The following is a 14,092-nucleotide window of genomic DNA, read 5'->3' on the forward strand; positions in this document are numbered from 1 at the left end:
CATGACGTGGGCTGATGTCAGTGGGGCCGAAGCGCCTCGTCACCCCCAACACGCAGACGGTGCTGTGATGCCGAGCGGACCCTTTTCAAGTTGACGCTGGCGAGTGTTGAGCAGACACCTCTGTGAGCTGTTTACCGCGGAGACGTGTGGCCGCGTTGTAAAGTTCATCTGGTTGCGGGCTTGGGGACATGCTAGGTAAAAAGCAAATTCATGTGAAAAGTTGCTTACTAGAAAGGCACGCTTAAAAAAATATTTCTGTTTTTATGATTCAGCAGTTGGAGTTTTTTTCCGTTTCGAACATTGGCCTGAGAGCTGGGTTACTGTGAACGTCTGTTGGAAGCGACAGTGCCCACCCCCCAGAAGTCACCATTGCCCAGTTCTGTACAGGGTGACACAACTGTGGGGGAGACAGGACAGGAAGGATGCGACGTGGGCCGAGACTGCCCACAGCCCACTCGGTCACTTCCGCAGTCAGGATGGCCGGCCCCCTCCGCAGCTCCACACCGCCGCTGTGGGCGCCGGTGCCAGAATCATGACTGGTTTTCAGGAAAGCCGGGAGAAATGTGCTTTTGTGACTGGATTATGAGACAGTAAAATCTAACTGAAAAATGTTTAGTTTATCACAGAGGTGGTTGACTTTTTTAAAGGAAATGTCTATAAGGACTTTCAAGTCTTGGAAAGATACTAGAACTCCGGGTGGTAGTTCTGTTAAGCACTACTAACGCGGAGTGGTGCGTGATCATGCGGCGTTCATGTGGCCACCCCTCAACATGGAGAGAGGGTGTGCAGGACTCTCGGCTCCCGGGGCCGTGAGGCCCACACCTGTGCTGCGGCGTGCGGGCCGTGTTTCCGGCCGCGGGGCTCGTGGTGTCCAGCAGCTCCGGTGCCTCATACGCTCCTTCTGGGTTCGTGGTCTTTCTCTTCCCATTTTGTGAGGAACTCTTGGTGTCCGGCGTGGCTCTAGATCTAACTTCACTTCAGAAAGTGTGATTTTCTTTGTCCTCTGTGGGGACCCGTTAGTCTGCCTCAGATGCTCTTCGCCCTTGTTTTGAGGCACATGTTGTGTGAGAACGGGGGGGTGAACAAGAGGTTCTGAAGGTAAACAGGCGAAGCTCTGAGAGGGAAGGGGGCTGCTTACAGAAGGCAGACTCGAAAGGCCCTGCTGAGCAGGGCCTGTGAAAGACAACAGGAGGCCCAGGGCTGCCCAGGGGCAGGTGGCTGTCTGGCCCCAACTCTGCATGAACAGACAGGGAGCCCGCCCCTTCGGGGTGAGGGTAGTGCTGGGATGGGGAAGGAGCACCCGGCATCGTGGGACCCCAGCGTAGTTCCGTCACTCCTTTATCCTCCTCACGCTTGTTGCCCTGTGGGTCCAGTTCCTTAGCTCAGTAGGTGGGCAGAGTAAGGGGCCATGGTGACAGGCCTTTCCAAACTGCGGAGCTCAGGCTTCGCCTTTAAGATGTCGGGGAGCCATGGGAGGTTTAGGGGGAAGCAAGGAGCCAAAAGTGTTCTAACACAAATCTATAGAGACTAATGGTTCGGCCCACTTGCCTTGTCGACTCTCTGGGAGACCAGGGGCCAGCGGGCCTCCAGGCCTCAGCCACAGGCAGGACGGTCAGACCTGGTGTCTGAGTCCCACATTGGACGGACAGCCATAGGGCCTTGGCCTCACAGGGGCTTGTGTGGAGTCCATCTGTGATTCTACTTCTCTCTCTGTTGCTTCTTTCAAAATGTATCCTTCTAGTGAGGAGCCAGGCAAAGTAATGAGGACCAGTGGTTTCCAGCTCTTAAGAAAACATGCTTGACATGTCTCCTTTTGCTCTTTGCAATGAGTTACTCACTCCCCAGGGGTCTCTCTGCACAGCCCTCTCAGGCCCTGGGAAGGGGGTCGCTGAGAACCCTGGCATCATACTCTGCAGCGCCTGGCCACTCGCTGTACCTTCTGCAGCAGCTTCACAACACGAGCACCCCATACAGCTGACAGGGAGGGTGGCTCCCTCGCAGCCTGCCAGGCTCCTGGAGGGGAAAGCAGTGGTCGCAACAGCGGGGGCTGGACCTGGACCTCGGACTTGTCCCCTGCCTGCTTCCTTAGGAATCTTCTCCAGGAGAGAAGGTTCCTATGCTGCTTTTGTAAATGAACTTGAATGTCTCTCTTGGCTTATTAAAGCCAAAAACTACCAGACTGTGAATGATACCTGGAGTAGAATTGGCTAGGTGGGAAGTGTGGACTGGCCAGGAATAAAAATCAAAGCAGAGCCTCACCCCAGCCCAGGCCTACAGCTCACCCAAGTCTGGGCCATCCTGTTGACGAAAGCAGTGTTTCTGGAGGTCTTGCTTGTGGGGGGCTCCAGCCGCATTCCTCGGTAGAGCTGGTGATGACCACGTCCTCCCAACATGTCCTCAGGTCTCTCCTGGTGATGACTCAGACGACTTAAAGTGGAACAGCAGCTCTGTAGCATGAAACTTAGGGAACAGTTCAGCAGAATCCACTCTGAAAAGTTACCCTTGCAAGAAAAGGAGCATGAAGTGTCGTGTTGAAACCCAAATAGAAAGAGTGTGGGCAAGGTGGCCCCCCCTTTATTTCTATGGCTGAGGAACCGGAGGCTTCTGGAGAAGGCATTTGCAGTCTCACTAGCTAGTGGAGCCAGGGCCCCAGTCACATTCAGTTTGACGGCTGTTCTTGGATTCCCTTTAGGCTACCAAGCTGACAGTTCACAATGCATCAGGCGTCGGGGCACTGGACTCCGCACAAACAGGCGAGGGGCTGAGACCCACATGTCCGTGGTGCCGTGAGTCGGCCTGCGCAAGGACCCGGCAGTGGGTGGATGAGTGGGCCCCACCCTGCAGTCCTCCGGGAGGGGGAAGCCGTGATGCCACCTCCCTGCCCGTGTTTGGTGGCATTAGGGAAGTGTGTGCTGGGGGGGGGGGGACTGCTCATGAAGGCTGAGCTGCCCCACGGCCAGCTCTCCTGCCTGCTCTGCCTGACCTCTGGCGGCCCGGCTCCGTTCTGTTCTGTGACGCACAGAGTAAGGGTGCACAGGCCCTCCAGGCGCCGAGAGCTGGGCCTTCACCCCAGCACACAGCAGGGACTGAGTGTGCTTGGCAAACTGGCCTCGGCTGCCTCTCCGAGGATGGTCTCTCGGGCGTCTGCGCCCTCTCAAGTCCAGCTTCCCAAAGCGCTGTGGGTAGTTCTGATGGCCTCCCTGGACACGGTGGGTTTTGAAAAGCTCAGTGTCGAAGGACACTGCACCTGTCAACAGGGACCTTCTTTTTGTGTCTATTCATGACTTAGACTCACGACTGACTTAGGCGGACACAGATAGAATCCTGTCAGCTTCCTGCCTGAGCTCCGGACTTCTAGTTTTTGTTAATCAGAAATCACATCTGCTCTTGTTTCCCTCCTCCAAGTGACATCACAGGCTGGCTCCCTAGGAGAGGACTGCAGTCTGTGAGCGACATCGAGTCTCACTCAGACACGCGTGATTGGACAGGAGACCCTGCTCGCAGCTGGCGGCTCCTGGCCATGGGCTCTGCTGACCTCCCTTGGGTTTGCTTCGTTTCAGGTTGCAATGCATTTGTCCACAAAGGCTGCCGGGAGAATCTGGCCTCCTGTACAAAGGTCAAAATGAAGGTAAGAAGTTTCCGGGTAAGAGAAGGGCTAAATGAAGGGGCTTAAGCTGTAAAGTCTTAGGAAGTGATAGAGCTGAGGTGAGGGTTTTGCTAATTTTATGATCACCTGGTATAAGCTTTGAGACCAAAATAACCAAATTTTTTTTCTCTAGAAAGTGGCCAATTTAACTTGGGAATTTGAGACTTAGAGAAAATGAAGTGCTTTCAGACTTCCCGGTGTTAGATGCCCGTTTCTGTGTCTTAGTGTCCCTGTGTTGCTACTGAAGGTGGTTTCTTCGCTGTGTCTGACACTCTCTTTGCTTTTCACACCTTGGCCTCTTCGTCTGGGGCCGTGAGGGCACCCGGTGGAAATGGGGCCTAGGGCCAGGGGTGTCAGGTCAGGCACATCCTGCCCACAGTCGGCACTTTTCTCCACGGGGCTGTGAGCCCAGGACACAGCTAGTAAGTGCCGTGGCCCGGGGACCTGGCCGGGCATGCACACTGTCTGCGAGGCTGGGCCCGCCAGGGGCCCTCGGCAGGGGCCGTCCATGTGGTTGGTGGTCTTCTGTCCCTGTCAGAGAACGCTGCCCAGCCGGTCTGCACAGATGCTCAAGGCCATGTACGCGTGCGTCCAGTGCGTCCAGTGCAGTGGCCTCAAACTCAGAGTCACCTTGAGGGCTCTTCCAAAACAGCTTACTGGTCCCATGCCGGGAGTTTGAAAGTCTAGGTTGGGGCCAGGAACTTGCGTTTTGCTGAGTTCCCGCTGCTGCAGCTGCGTGTGCTGGTGTGTGAGGTTTCAACTCGGCAACGCTGGCCGGGGGCACAGAGGGCTGGGTCTGTACCCGGCCCATGGAGGCTGTGCTCCCCACTGGGAAGTCAGTGGGGCAGCCGCCCTGCAGCCTCGAGGCCAGACTGCTTTATCCACCAGATCCTTGCTCGGGCCCGGTATCTGGCTTCCGCCCCTGCGGTTTGGGGCTGGTTGGCAAGGGCTGGCGGGCTGAGCAGCCGCAGACTGAGCCAGGATGGGCAGGCCCCCCGTGTCACGTCCTCCTGTGTCCACTTTGCTGGGCCCACGGCACCGGCGTCTTGACCTCTTCATAGGACGTGCTGCTGCTGCTGTGGCATGGGCTGGTCCACTCTCGGGGGTGTTGGGGCGGGGCCAGAGATGCTGAGGACAGAGCCGGCAAGTAGGAGCAGCCGGCCGGCCCCTTCCAAGCTTAGGCTTCCTGGAATGTGACCGAGGGCTAATGGTAAACATGGGCTTCGCGCATTTCCTTCCTTCCTTTCAGCAGCCCAGAGGGACCCTCCAGGCGCAGGACACGTCATCGCTGCCCACGGTCATCATGAGAAACAAGGGTAAGTGGCTCGGCCGCCTCCCCAGTGCCACCTGCACCCTGGGCAGGGCCCAGACGCGTGTCCGCACTGCTCCTCTGCACTGCTGCGAGGTGCGAACGCCCACTCGTGGTCGGCCAGAGGAGGCTGCAGGGTCACTGGCGCGAAACCTCGCCTACAGCCCTCTTGGGAGGGTTTAGAATTGCGTTTTTGAGGCAGTGCCCGGGCCCAGTATGTCTAAGCGGTGACACTGTAGTCTCCTAGCTCTTCAGACCACGGTGCGATTTGTCCGGGAGCCTCGGGTGATGCGTGAAGTTGAGTGCCCACCACGCTCCGTCACTGCCCGAGGGAGGCGCCCCTTGATCTGCTGAGTCCTCCCTTCCGTTCTTCCTTCATCTCAGTCCTCTCCCCACCAGAGCCTGCTCGGTGTGTATTCACTATAGGTCTTTCTGGTCTGCTGTATCTTCAGTCACGTGTCGTCTTTGAAATGGTCTGTCGTACATGTTGAATTGAAGTCAGACGGTGGCGACTCGTCCGTCTGCGCTGTCCTGCCACGAGTTTGGCGGCGTGACGTCGCTGTGACGCGGCTGCTGTTTGGGGCTGTGCTGTGGAGCTCCTCCGTGCCCACCCCGCGGCACACTCAGGCGCAGGGCCCCGAGGACCTGCCGCCGTGAAGCGCGCGAGCGCGTCTTCGTCGGCTCGGGGAAAACCTGTGTGAGATTTTGCCTGCAGAAGTGTCTTTCCAAAGTCTGATTCCTAAGTCAAATCGAAGCACAGGTTCTTGGGCCTTCCCCAAACCTGCTAAATCGGAAACCCCAAGGGTGGAGCCCCGTGACCTGTGTTTTCGTCGCTCTGCCCTGTGGTCTGACAGATGCAAACTTGAGACCGTGATTTCTCTAAGTCCTTCCAGACAGTTCCAGAATGGCTGCGCGGCCTTTCCCCGCTTGAGCTCCCCTCAGAGGAGGCAGCTGGGCTTGTGGGTCCCACCCTCGACGGGGACCCCCCTATCTGCCCACACCAGCCTCACTGATGTCTCATCGTCCTTAAGTTCTTTCCCTTATTGCAGAAATCTGATAACGTAACATTTACCTGTTTTGGTGAACACCTGTTTACGGACAGAGTCCCACAGCCCCGTGACAGTATTGTTTCGCGTTTGCCACCTTTGGGGGCCAGGAGCCCAGGTGCGGGGGGGCCCACACAGGCCTCAGGGGTAAACCTCCGTCACGCCGCGCTGCCTTTCCCCTCTGGAGAAGGGTGAGGACGGCGCCGGGAGGGTCGGACGGGCGGCCCCACCGCGGCCCGGAGGGCGGGTTCCTTCAGACACGGCAGGGCTGGCCCCGCGCCCTCCCTGTGCCGCCTGCCAGGTGAAGCTGTTCCTGTCACTGCTGAGCTCTGCCCAGCTGCCCGGTCTGGGGCGCGGCCCCCGCGTGTTGTCCGCCTGTCCCCTCGCGTCAGTACTCCAAGGTGGTGTCTGCCGCCCCTTGTGCATCCCCCACCAGGAGGTCCCCTTTGCTTGCTGACCTCCCTGGCCTTACCGTCCTTCTAGCCCGTGCGTCCCCCTCTGCTGGACCTCGTCTGCACCCTGACTTCCCTGCTGAGCCTGAGGGTGGCCCCGTGCTGCTGGGGCAGCCCACTGCCATGTCCTGCTGGCCGCGAGGGGGTGGTGCGTGGCACTCGCGTGCTCTGGCGTTTCGCTGTGTCACCGGTGTAGGAATGGGCCTGGAAGTCAACAGTGGGGCCAGTTTCCACGAATATGCAAGCATCCGGGGTGTCTGAGATGAACAGAGGGCACACGCGCGTCGGGGCAGTGTCCGGCCACCAGAGACGCCGGCGCAGTCTCCGCAGCGTTGCCTCAGGCCCGCGTTTCCTCTTGGGTCACGTGAAGGAGAGATGCGCGGTGTGAGAGCTACGTGACGTCAGACGCGTGTCTGTCCTCGGCCCCGACCTGCGCTCCCAGCTGGACAGGGACAGTGGGCAGACGGGCGCCTGTGGAGCCCGGCCCAGGCCCAGGCCAGCGTGCCGCGTGTCTGAGGCGCCCGAGAGTGCTTCGCTCCCAGGGAACGTGCTGCGGTTGTCTGTGGGCCTCCTTTCACCCCAAGGTTCTTCCAGTCTCGTCTTGAAACCGTCTCGTTGCCAGTGTCCGTAGTCTTGACCCTCACTGCCTGAACCCCATCCTAGTCCACGTAACCATTCTTCATCGACGATTCTTTTCTCCCCAACGTTTATTAAAATACCAATTTGGATTGATCTTCCCTTTGCTTTCAGCTTTAGAGGTGACCTGTCACACACTTTGCCCCCGCTCCCCCGCCCCTTACTTAGACCTGAGTCCGCTGGTCGAGACGCCTCATTTGTGAAAGCCACAGTGGGATTTGGCGTCTGCGCCGCCATCTTTGTTCACCGGCTGCTCCTCCCTTGAGTCCTGGCTCCCACTTGAGCCTCCAGGGTTGCGTGGAGTGACTCGGCGCAGCTGTCCTTTTCAGACAGATGCAAGCGTGTCTCCTGGAGTGAGTCCCCCAGGGGGGCCCGCCGGGTCAGGGGCCCGTCCACACTGCCGCTGCGGACTTGCTGGCCGTCCCCACCCACGCAGCCTGAAGAGCGGTCTGTGAGTGAGCCCTGCCAGGGTGCGAGAAGTGACGCTGGTGCTCTCTGCCCTCGCAGCCTCCCAGCCCAAGGAGCGCCCCCGCTCCGCCGTCCTCCTGGCCGAGGAGACCGCCGCCGCCCCGCTGTTCGTTCACAGACGGTCTCCGCAAGGCGTCTCACTCTCCAAAAGTGTCTCCATCCAGAACATTGCCGGGTAAGTGGGAGGCTGCAGACAGCAGCTCCCATGTGGGTGTCGGGGCGCAGTTGCGGCACTGGGCTCAGAGAACCCCCTTTAGAGCGGCGCCCGAGTGGCACCGGGGGCGCGTGCCGACGTGGCCACGGTGCGGCGGCGCCTCCTCCCGCGGCCCGGTTGTCCTCGGCCACCTCCTCTTCAGGCCACAGTAAGAACTGCCCGTGGAGAGGGTGATTCTGCAGCCTGGGGCGGCGCTTCTGTCTTCAGGTGGCTTTTGTTGTTGCTGGCTCAGAAAGCTGTTTCTGTTGTGTTCCTCTTAAAACCTGCGTTCCTTCCTTCCCCGGGCTCTTAAGCAGGTCTCACGGGAGAGGTTCGTGGCTGTAACCACGGCGAGGTCCACTCGCCTCCGTGCCAAGCTCCTCCTCGTCCCTTCGAAGCGGCGTGGCCTAGACTGGGAGCCCGCTGCGGAGGCTGGCACAGGCCATTGCGCTGTCACTGGCTGTTGCAGCCGAGCTCGCTGCCCCGCCATAGGCTGAAGAAGGCGCCTCAGGTGTCGCTCGAGAGCCCTCTTGCCCCCACACACGTGAGCCCAGGCCACAGCGAGGTCTGAGCTGTAGGACGCAGAGCCCCAGGGCAGCCTAGGGCATGGTTTTCCTAAAAACAGAAACAAAACGCAAAAGCTTCAGGTATTTTTACCTTGTTTTTGCATTTTCACGATCCAAAGGCCTTTGTTTCAAAGCTGTCAGCAGAATTTGTTTGCATGATGACTTTAAGTTGGCCTTCAAATAAAACTGGGAGTTTTAAGTGAGTCTTACTTGCTTTTGTCCTGTGATGGTGAGTCAGGATTAAGTCAGTCCAAAGAATATAGTTCTGTGTAAATGCTCAGGCTTTATTTAGGGAACAGGGGAAACTGATGAAGAGGTTGGCAGTGTTTCAAGCAAAATAGCTAATGTAATATGTGCACCAGAAAGAAGAGAGCTTCTCTGGCTACCTGTCGTTAAAAAAAAAATCCCAGGGCTCAGAAAGTTCAAGTCCGCAGGGGTGTTAAAGGCCTCCGCCCTGCACTAACAGTTCGTGTTACATGTTACTGGGAGCCTGGCAGAAGTAGCATGTGTTCAACCCCTGTGGTACTTACAGCAGCCGTCACATTAAGGTCCTTGTTTCAGAAACAGTCCACAGCTTATCAGAATGTGTTTGTGGTGTGTGTGTTGTCTCCAGGGTCGGCAGTGATGAGAACATGGCAAACACCTGGAAATTCCTGTCCCATTCAACAGACTCACTAAATAAAATCAGCAAGGTCAATGAGTCCACAGAATCTCTTACTGACGAGGGTAAGAACAGCGGGGCCTGGCCTTGTTCATGCATCTTTGCGGGGGGCCGGGGGGTGTCACTCCCTGGATATTGCGAATAGGATCATAGGGTGTTCCCCCACCCCCACCCCATGCCCCGGGAAGGTTCTTGTCAGCTTTCTGCAGGGCCTCGCTTGTGTTAAAACAAGCTGGCCCACAGACATGCCAGCTGCCGCCTGCCGAGGGGTGTCGCCAGCCAGCTTGGCCGTGCCCCGGGGAAGGGCCCATCCGTGCCCTCGACGTGCCCACGCCCAGCGCTGGCGCTTGGGGCCTCGGTTACTAGTTCCTGCTTCACACCGGAGCCCCGTCTTGCTCACGGCGGAGGCGACGTTCAGCAGCATTCACCAGTCTTGACACAGGTCGTCCAGGAGCTGCCTCCCTTCCGACTCTGGAACGTGCTCTCGGCCGTATCCTGTCGGAGCGCAGGGCTGTGTCTTACAGAAGTGATCGGCGCCCCGAGGAAGGCCTTGGCTTCTGAGCTTGGCGGAGACGTCTTAGAGTTCATGGGCCTAGGGTTCTGATGCTCATTTTTTGTATTTTGAGGAGTAGGTACAGATATGAATGAGGGACAGCTAATGGGAGACTTTGAGATGGAATCAAAGCAGCTAGAAGCGGAGTCCTGGAGCCGAATCGTGGACAGCAAGTTCCTGAAGCAGCAGAGGAAAGAGGTGGTCAAACGGCAAGAGGTGCTCTACGGTGAGACCCCGCACCGCGGCCCCGACCCCCCCCTCCACCTCCGCCATCCTGGCTGGTCGTCCGCTGGGCAGTGGGACGCCAGCTGTCGAGCATGAGCCTCCGCAGATTCTGCATGGAAACAGCCTGTTTCTGTCCTCTTCTCTCTTGCCCGAGCCTGTTTCCGTCAGTCTCTCCGAACGTCGCTCTTAGCATGAGTGCTGACGTGTGCAGCCGTCCTGGGGAGGTCCCGTGCCCTGCGCGTCGTCCTCTGCTCTAGGACCTCGACCGAGCGCACGCCCTCTCTAGGAAGTCGGGGCATAGTAATAGGAAAGGGTCTAGCACCCCGGAGGCCAGGCTTAGGAGGGCTGGAAAGCGTGAAATCAGAGGAGTGAGGCGCCAGTGCTTTCGGGGAAGGGCTGGCGCCTGGCCCGCGAGGTGTGCGTGGCCCCTGTGGGGCCTCAGCCCACACGGGCGCTCAGCCGCGGCAGGTGCAGTGTGCAGGCCAGTGAGTGGCTTTGTGCCCGCAGAGCTGATGCAGACAGAGCTGCACCACATCCGCACGCTGAAGATCATGAGCGACGTCTACAGCAGGGGCATGATGACCGACCTGCTCTTCGAGCAGCAGACGGTGGAGAAGCTGTTCCCCTGCCTGGAGGAGCTCATCAGCATCCACAGCCAGTTCTTCCAGAGGATCCTGGAGCGCAAGAAGGAATCGCTGGTGGATAAAAGCGAGAAGAACTTTCTCATCAAGAGGATGGGGGACGTGCTCGTCAGCCAGGTGAGCCTCGGGAGGCGGGGGAGGCTGGGCCCCGAAGGCGCGGTCACGTCGCCACCCACGCTGAGGCCGTGCGCCAGGGCGAGCTGTGCGGGCAGAGCGGGCAGGAGGCGCCCTCAGACAGGGCGATGTGCCACCTGCAGAAACAGCGCAGCCCAGCCTTGGAAGTCACACCACTTCGCCAGCATCACCAGGAACATATCTATCTAGGACCACCTGAGTGAAGAAAATTGAATAAGCAGCTCTCTGAAATGCTCCACAGAGTGTTGGCTGTTGCTGGCATTTCTATCACAGCACAGTGGGCTAGTCCAGGAACAGCCTGACTAAAAACTGTGATTCAGATGTGCTGGTCATAGACCATATTTGTGGTTTCTTTTTAGAACATTCTCTTTAATAAAAAAGTCACTGCTATAATTCTGAGGACATAACATCAAACCTGCCCCAGGCTGGTCCCCTCATCATTCGCTCCCCCCTCCGCCCTTCACTCACTCAGGTATTTGCTGCAAGCACCAGTGCAGCTGTGGTGCAGGCTGCATGCCTCGTCAGCGCGCGGCAGGAGCGCAGGCTGGCGCTTGGGCCGTCGGTGCAGGTGCGGGGGGTGCTGTGGCCCGGCCCCGCCACCCCAGGCTGGAAGTGGGAGTGGTCACCTGCGAGAGGGGCTGCTCGCCCGCGCATGGTGCTGGCCGCGGCCTGCTGCCGTGGCACCACCGGTGAGCGGACATCAGGGTTCGGCTCTCCGCGCGCCCACACCCTTGTCGGGGCTAGCGTCGCCTGCTGGAACACAAGCCTTTCCCCAGACTTCCCACACGGGCCCGCGGGTGCTGGGTGCGTGAGCACCGGGTCTCGCCGAGAGTTGCCTTCAGGCGGGCCAGTACCCTGGTGCCTGGCCTTTTCCAGTTAGAATGATGCTTCCGAGACTGATGAGTGTTGTGGCCTCTGTCACCACCTGACTCCTTTCCACAGCTGGCGAGTACTCCACCTGTGTGGCTTTCACATCTTGTCCATTTCTCCTTCGTTGAGGATTGAGGATGGCGGCTTATTCCCCTTTGGGGCTGCTGTGATGAATATTCTCATGAATGTGCAATTACAAGTTTTTGCGTGGACGTGTTTTTACAGCGAGTACTAGAATTGTGGGGTCCCATGGCAACTTCATCTTTAGCCTTTTGAGGCACTGCCAGACTCTTGCAGCACTGCTGCACTGTGCATCGTTTTGATCTTCCAGGGGGTTGTGAGGACGCACTCCTGGGGTTCACTGGGAGGTTGGGAACCGTGCAGAAGAGTAACGTAGGTCTGGCACCCTGACTGGCAAACTGACTCGAGCCTGCTGTCTGCAGTTTTCAGGGGAGAACGCAGAGCGCCTGAAGAAGACGTACGGCAAGTTCTGTGGACAGCACAACCAGTCTGTGAGCTACTTCAAAGACCTTTACAACAAGGATAAGCGCTTCCAGGCCTTCGTGAAGGTAAAGGTGAAGGTGCTGACGTCAGCGCCGCGCTGAAGCCTTTTCCTCAGGCAGGTGAGACCTTAACTTTGCTCCTTTGCAGAAGAAGATGAGCAGCTCAGTGGTCAGGAGGCTTGGAATCCCCGAGTGTATACTGCTTGTCACCCAGAGGATCACCAAGTACCCAGTTCTGCTCCAGAGAATACTGCAGTGCACCAAAGGTGAGCCCAGTGCGCCTGCTCCCACTGTGTGCTGCCTTGTAAGGTTTTCCCCTTGAGTGAAGACTTGAAGTGTCACGCCACCATTCTGAGTCCTCGCTAGTTCCGTGGCTTGGGCTGCTTTTGGCTCGCTCATCTCCACACTGGGAGATGGTTCCCCGTAGCACTCCCATCAGTACTAAAATCGCTCCTGCTGCTCACTAATCAGCTAGCTGCTCTTCACGAATCCTGCTCTTGGCAGTTCCGTGAAAGACGAGGTCAAACGGGCGCGAGTGGGAACCTTGTGCTCATCTTCCTCCCTAAGTATGTGCGGCTTGGTTCCTTCTATGTAGAACTCAGCGTGTAACTGCCTATTATTTGCATCCTTGGAAATGACCAGCATCCTTTAGTGTTAATTGTATCAGAGCGGGGCAGGCCCATGGCCTTTGACGTGTCTGCCTCGCTCCCCAAGGGGATGGGTGATCAGGGGAGAGGTAGGAGTCCCCTCCTCCCACCCCGTCTCAAGAGTCTGTGATCCACAGAACTGCTTTTCCCTCATTCTCAGACAACGAGGCAGAGGAGGAAGATCTGGCTCATTCCCTGAGCCTGGTGAAGGACGTGATTGGAGCAGTAGACAGCAAAGTGGCAAGTTATGAGAAGAAAGTGCGTCTCAATGAGATTTATACAAAGACGGACAGCAAGTCGATCATGAGGATGAAGAGCGGCCAGATGTTCGCCAAGGAGGATCTGAAACGGAAGAAGCTGGTGCGGGATGGGGGTGTGTTTCTGAAGAGTACGGCAGGAAGGTTAAAAGGTGAGGCGCACTCGGTGGAGAGCGGGCTGCACCCCGGGGCCGGCACCCCAGGGCAGGCGTGCCGGGCCGTCTCGACAGGAAGGCCCAGCTCGGGGTGCTTAGACCGTCATGGGGAAACAGAGGTGGCGTGGAATGATGCTGTCAGGGCAGAGAGTCTGCTAAAAGCCCAGGGTGAGAGTAAGACAAAAAAGCCGGCTGTTGAGCAGGCACGTGGCCGTCGGGTCAAGGTGGGGCTGGTTCCCTCTTCAAGGAGGGGAACGCGCCGAGTCACCGGCTGCCGTTTGCTCGGAAGAAGTTAGAGGATATTTCCGCTCACGGGATTTAGAGCATTGGATGTTCACTAGATGACTGGTAAATTTTACATTGGTATCTTTCTCTAGAGCAAAAGAAATCATGGAGGAGACTCATTTTCCATTTGTTTCTAAGTGTTACTTTTCAAATGGTAGACTGCATCAAGTCACGGCAGGCACAGGTTCAGTTCCTCTGTCCATGGTACCGGGTTCCCATCAAGCTGCTTCCTCAGACTCCAGGCTCAGAGGGAGGCGCTGACCCCCCGGCCCCCGCCACAGGTGGGGGTTGCGAGCTGTCAGCCTAGGTGACTGCTGTCCTGGGGCAGGTCCTCTCCCCGGCACTGTCACAGGAGCGGGGTGACTGCGGCATGGCCCCCTGTGGCAGCAAGGTGCTAGGGTAGAGGAGAAGCTGGGGAGGGTGGAGGCAGGAGCCAGAGTCAGCATGGAAGGCCTCTGGGAGCAGACAGCAGCTAGCTGGCGGGAATGGGGTGGCCCCACCCCCACCGCCTCTGTGAGGCCCCAGACGGGGGTGGCCAGTGAGTCCTGCTGGTGGAGGCAGGCGGGGGCGGGAGGGGGCAGAGTGGTTGGACATGGAGGGATTGAGCAGGGAGGGGCGGTCGGCCGGGGCGAGTGACGCGCCCCTGGGGCCCTGCATCGGTAGAGGCTGGATGGGAAGCGTGAAGGTGCCACTGCCCCGCGGCGGCGGGTTCCTGCCGGCCAGCCCTGGTGCCCCTGGGTCCCGTGTACCCTGCGGCAGCGTCCTCCACACCCGGGGACCCTCCAGCGGACAGGCCCTCTCCTGGACAGGCCGAGGTTCCTAAAGCTGCTGTTGCCCGGAGCCA

General features: G+C 58.4%; 1 protein-coding gene across 1 annotated transcript in view; it reads left to right on the top strand.

Moving 5' to 3' along the window:
• AKAP13 (A kinase (PRKA) anchor protein 13) overlaps nucleotides 1-14,092 on the top strand; it is a 160,348-nt gene that overhangs the window by 135,621 nt on the left and 10,635 nt on the right. The window contains exons 18-26 of the mRNA XM_012732671.1: nucleotides 3,561-3,628; nucleotides 4,896-4,962; nucleotides 7,597-7,732; nucleotides 8,930-9,042; nucleotides 9,610-9,756; nucleotides 10,263-10,513; nucleotides 11,845-11,970; nucleotides 12,053-12,170; nucleotides 12,712-12,960. Of these exons, the coding sequence (XP_012588125.1) occupies nucleotides 3,561-3,628; nucleotides 4,896-4,962; nucleotides 7,597-7,732; nucleotides 8,930-9,042; nucleotides 9,610-9,756; nucleotides 10,263-10,513; nucleotides 11,845-11,970; nucleotides 12,053-12,170; nucleotides 12,712-12,960 (1,275 nt within the window). The remainder of the gene's footprint in view (nucleotides 1-3,560; nucleotides 3,629-4,895; nucleotides 4,963-7,596; nucleotides 7,733-8,929; nucleotides 9,043-9,609; nucleotides 9,757-10,262; nucleotides 10,514-11,844; nucleotides 11,971-12,052; nucleotides 12,171-12,711; nucleotides 12,961-14,092) is intronic.

The sequence above is a fragment of the Condylura cristata genome, unplaced genomic scaffold, assembly GCF_000260355.1.
Source record: "Condylura cristata isolate star-nosed mole 26May11 unplaced genomic scaffold, ConCri1.0 scaffold00035, whole genome shotgun sequence".
Lineage (NCBI taxonomy): Eukaryota > Metazoa > Chordata > Mammalia > Eulipotyphla > Talpidae > Condylura > Condylura cristata.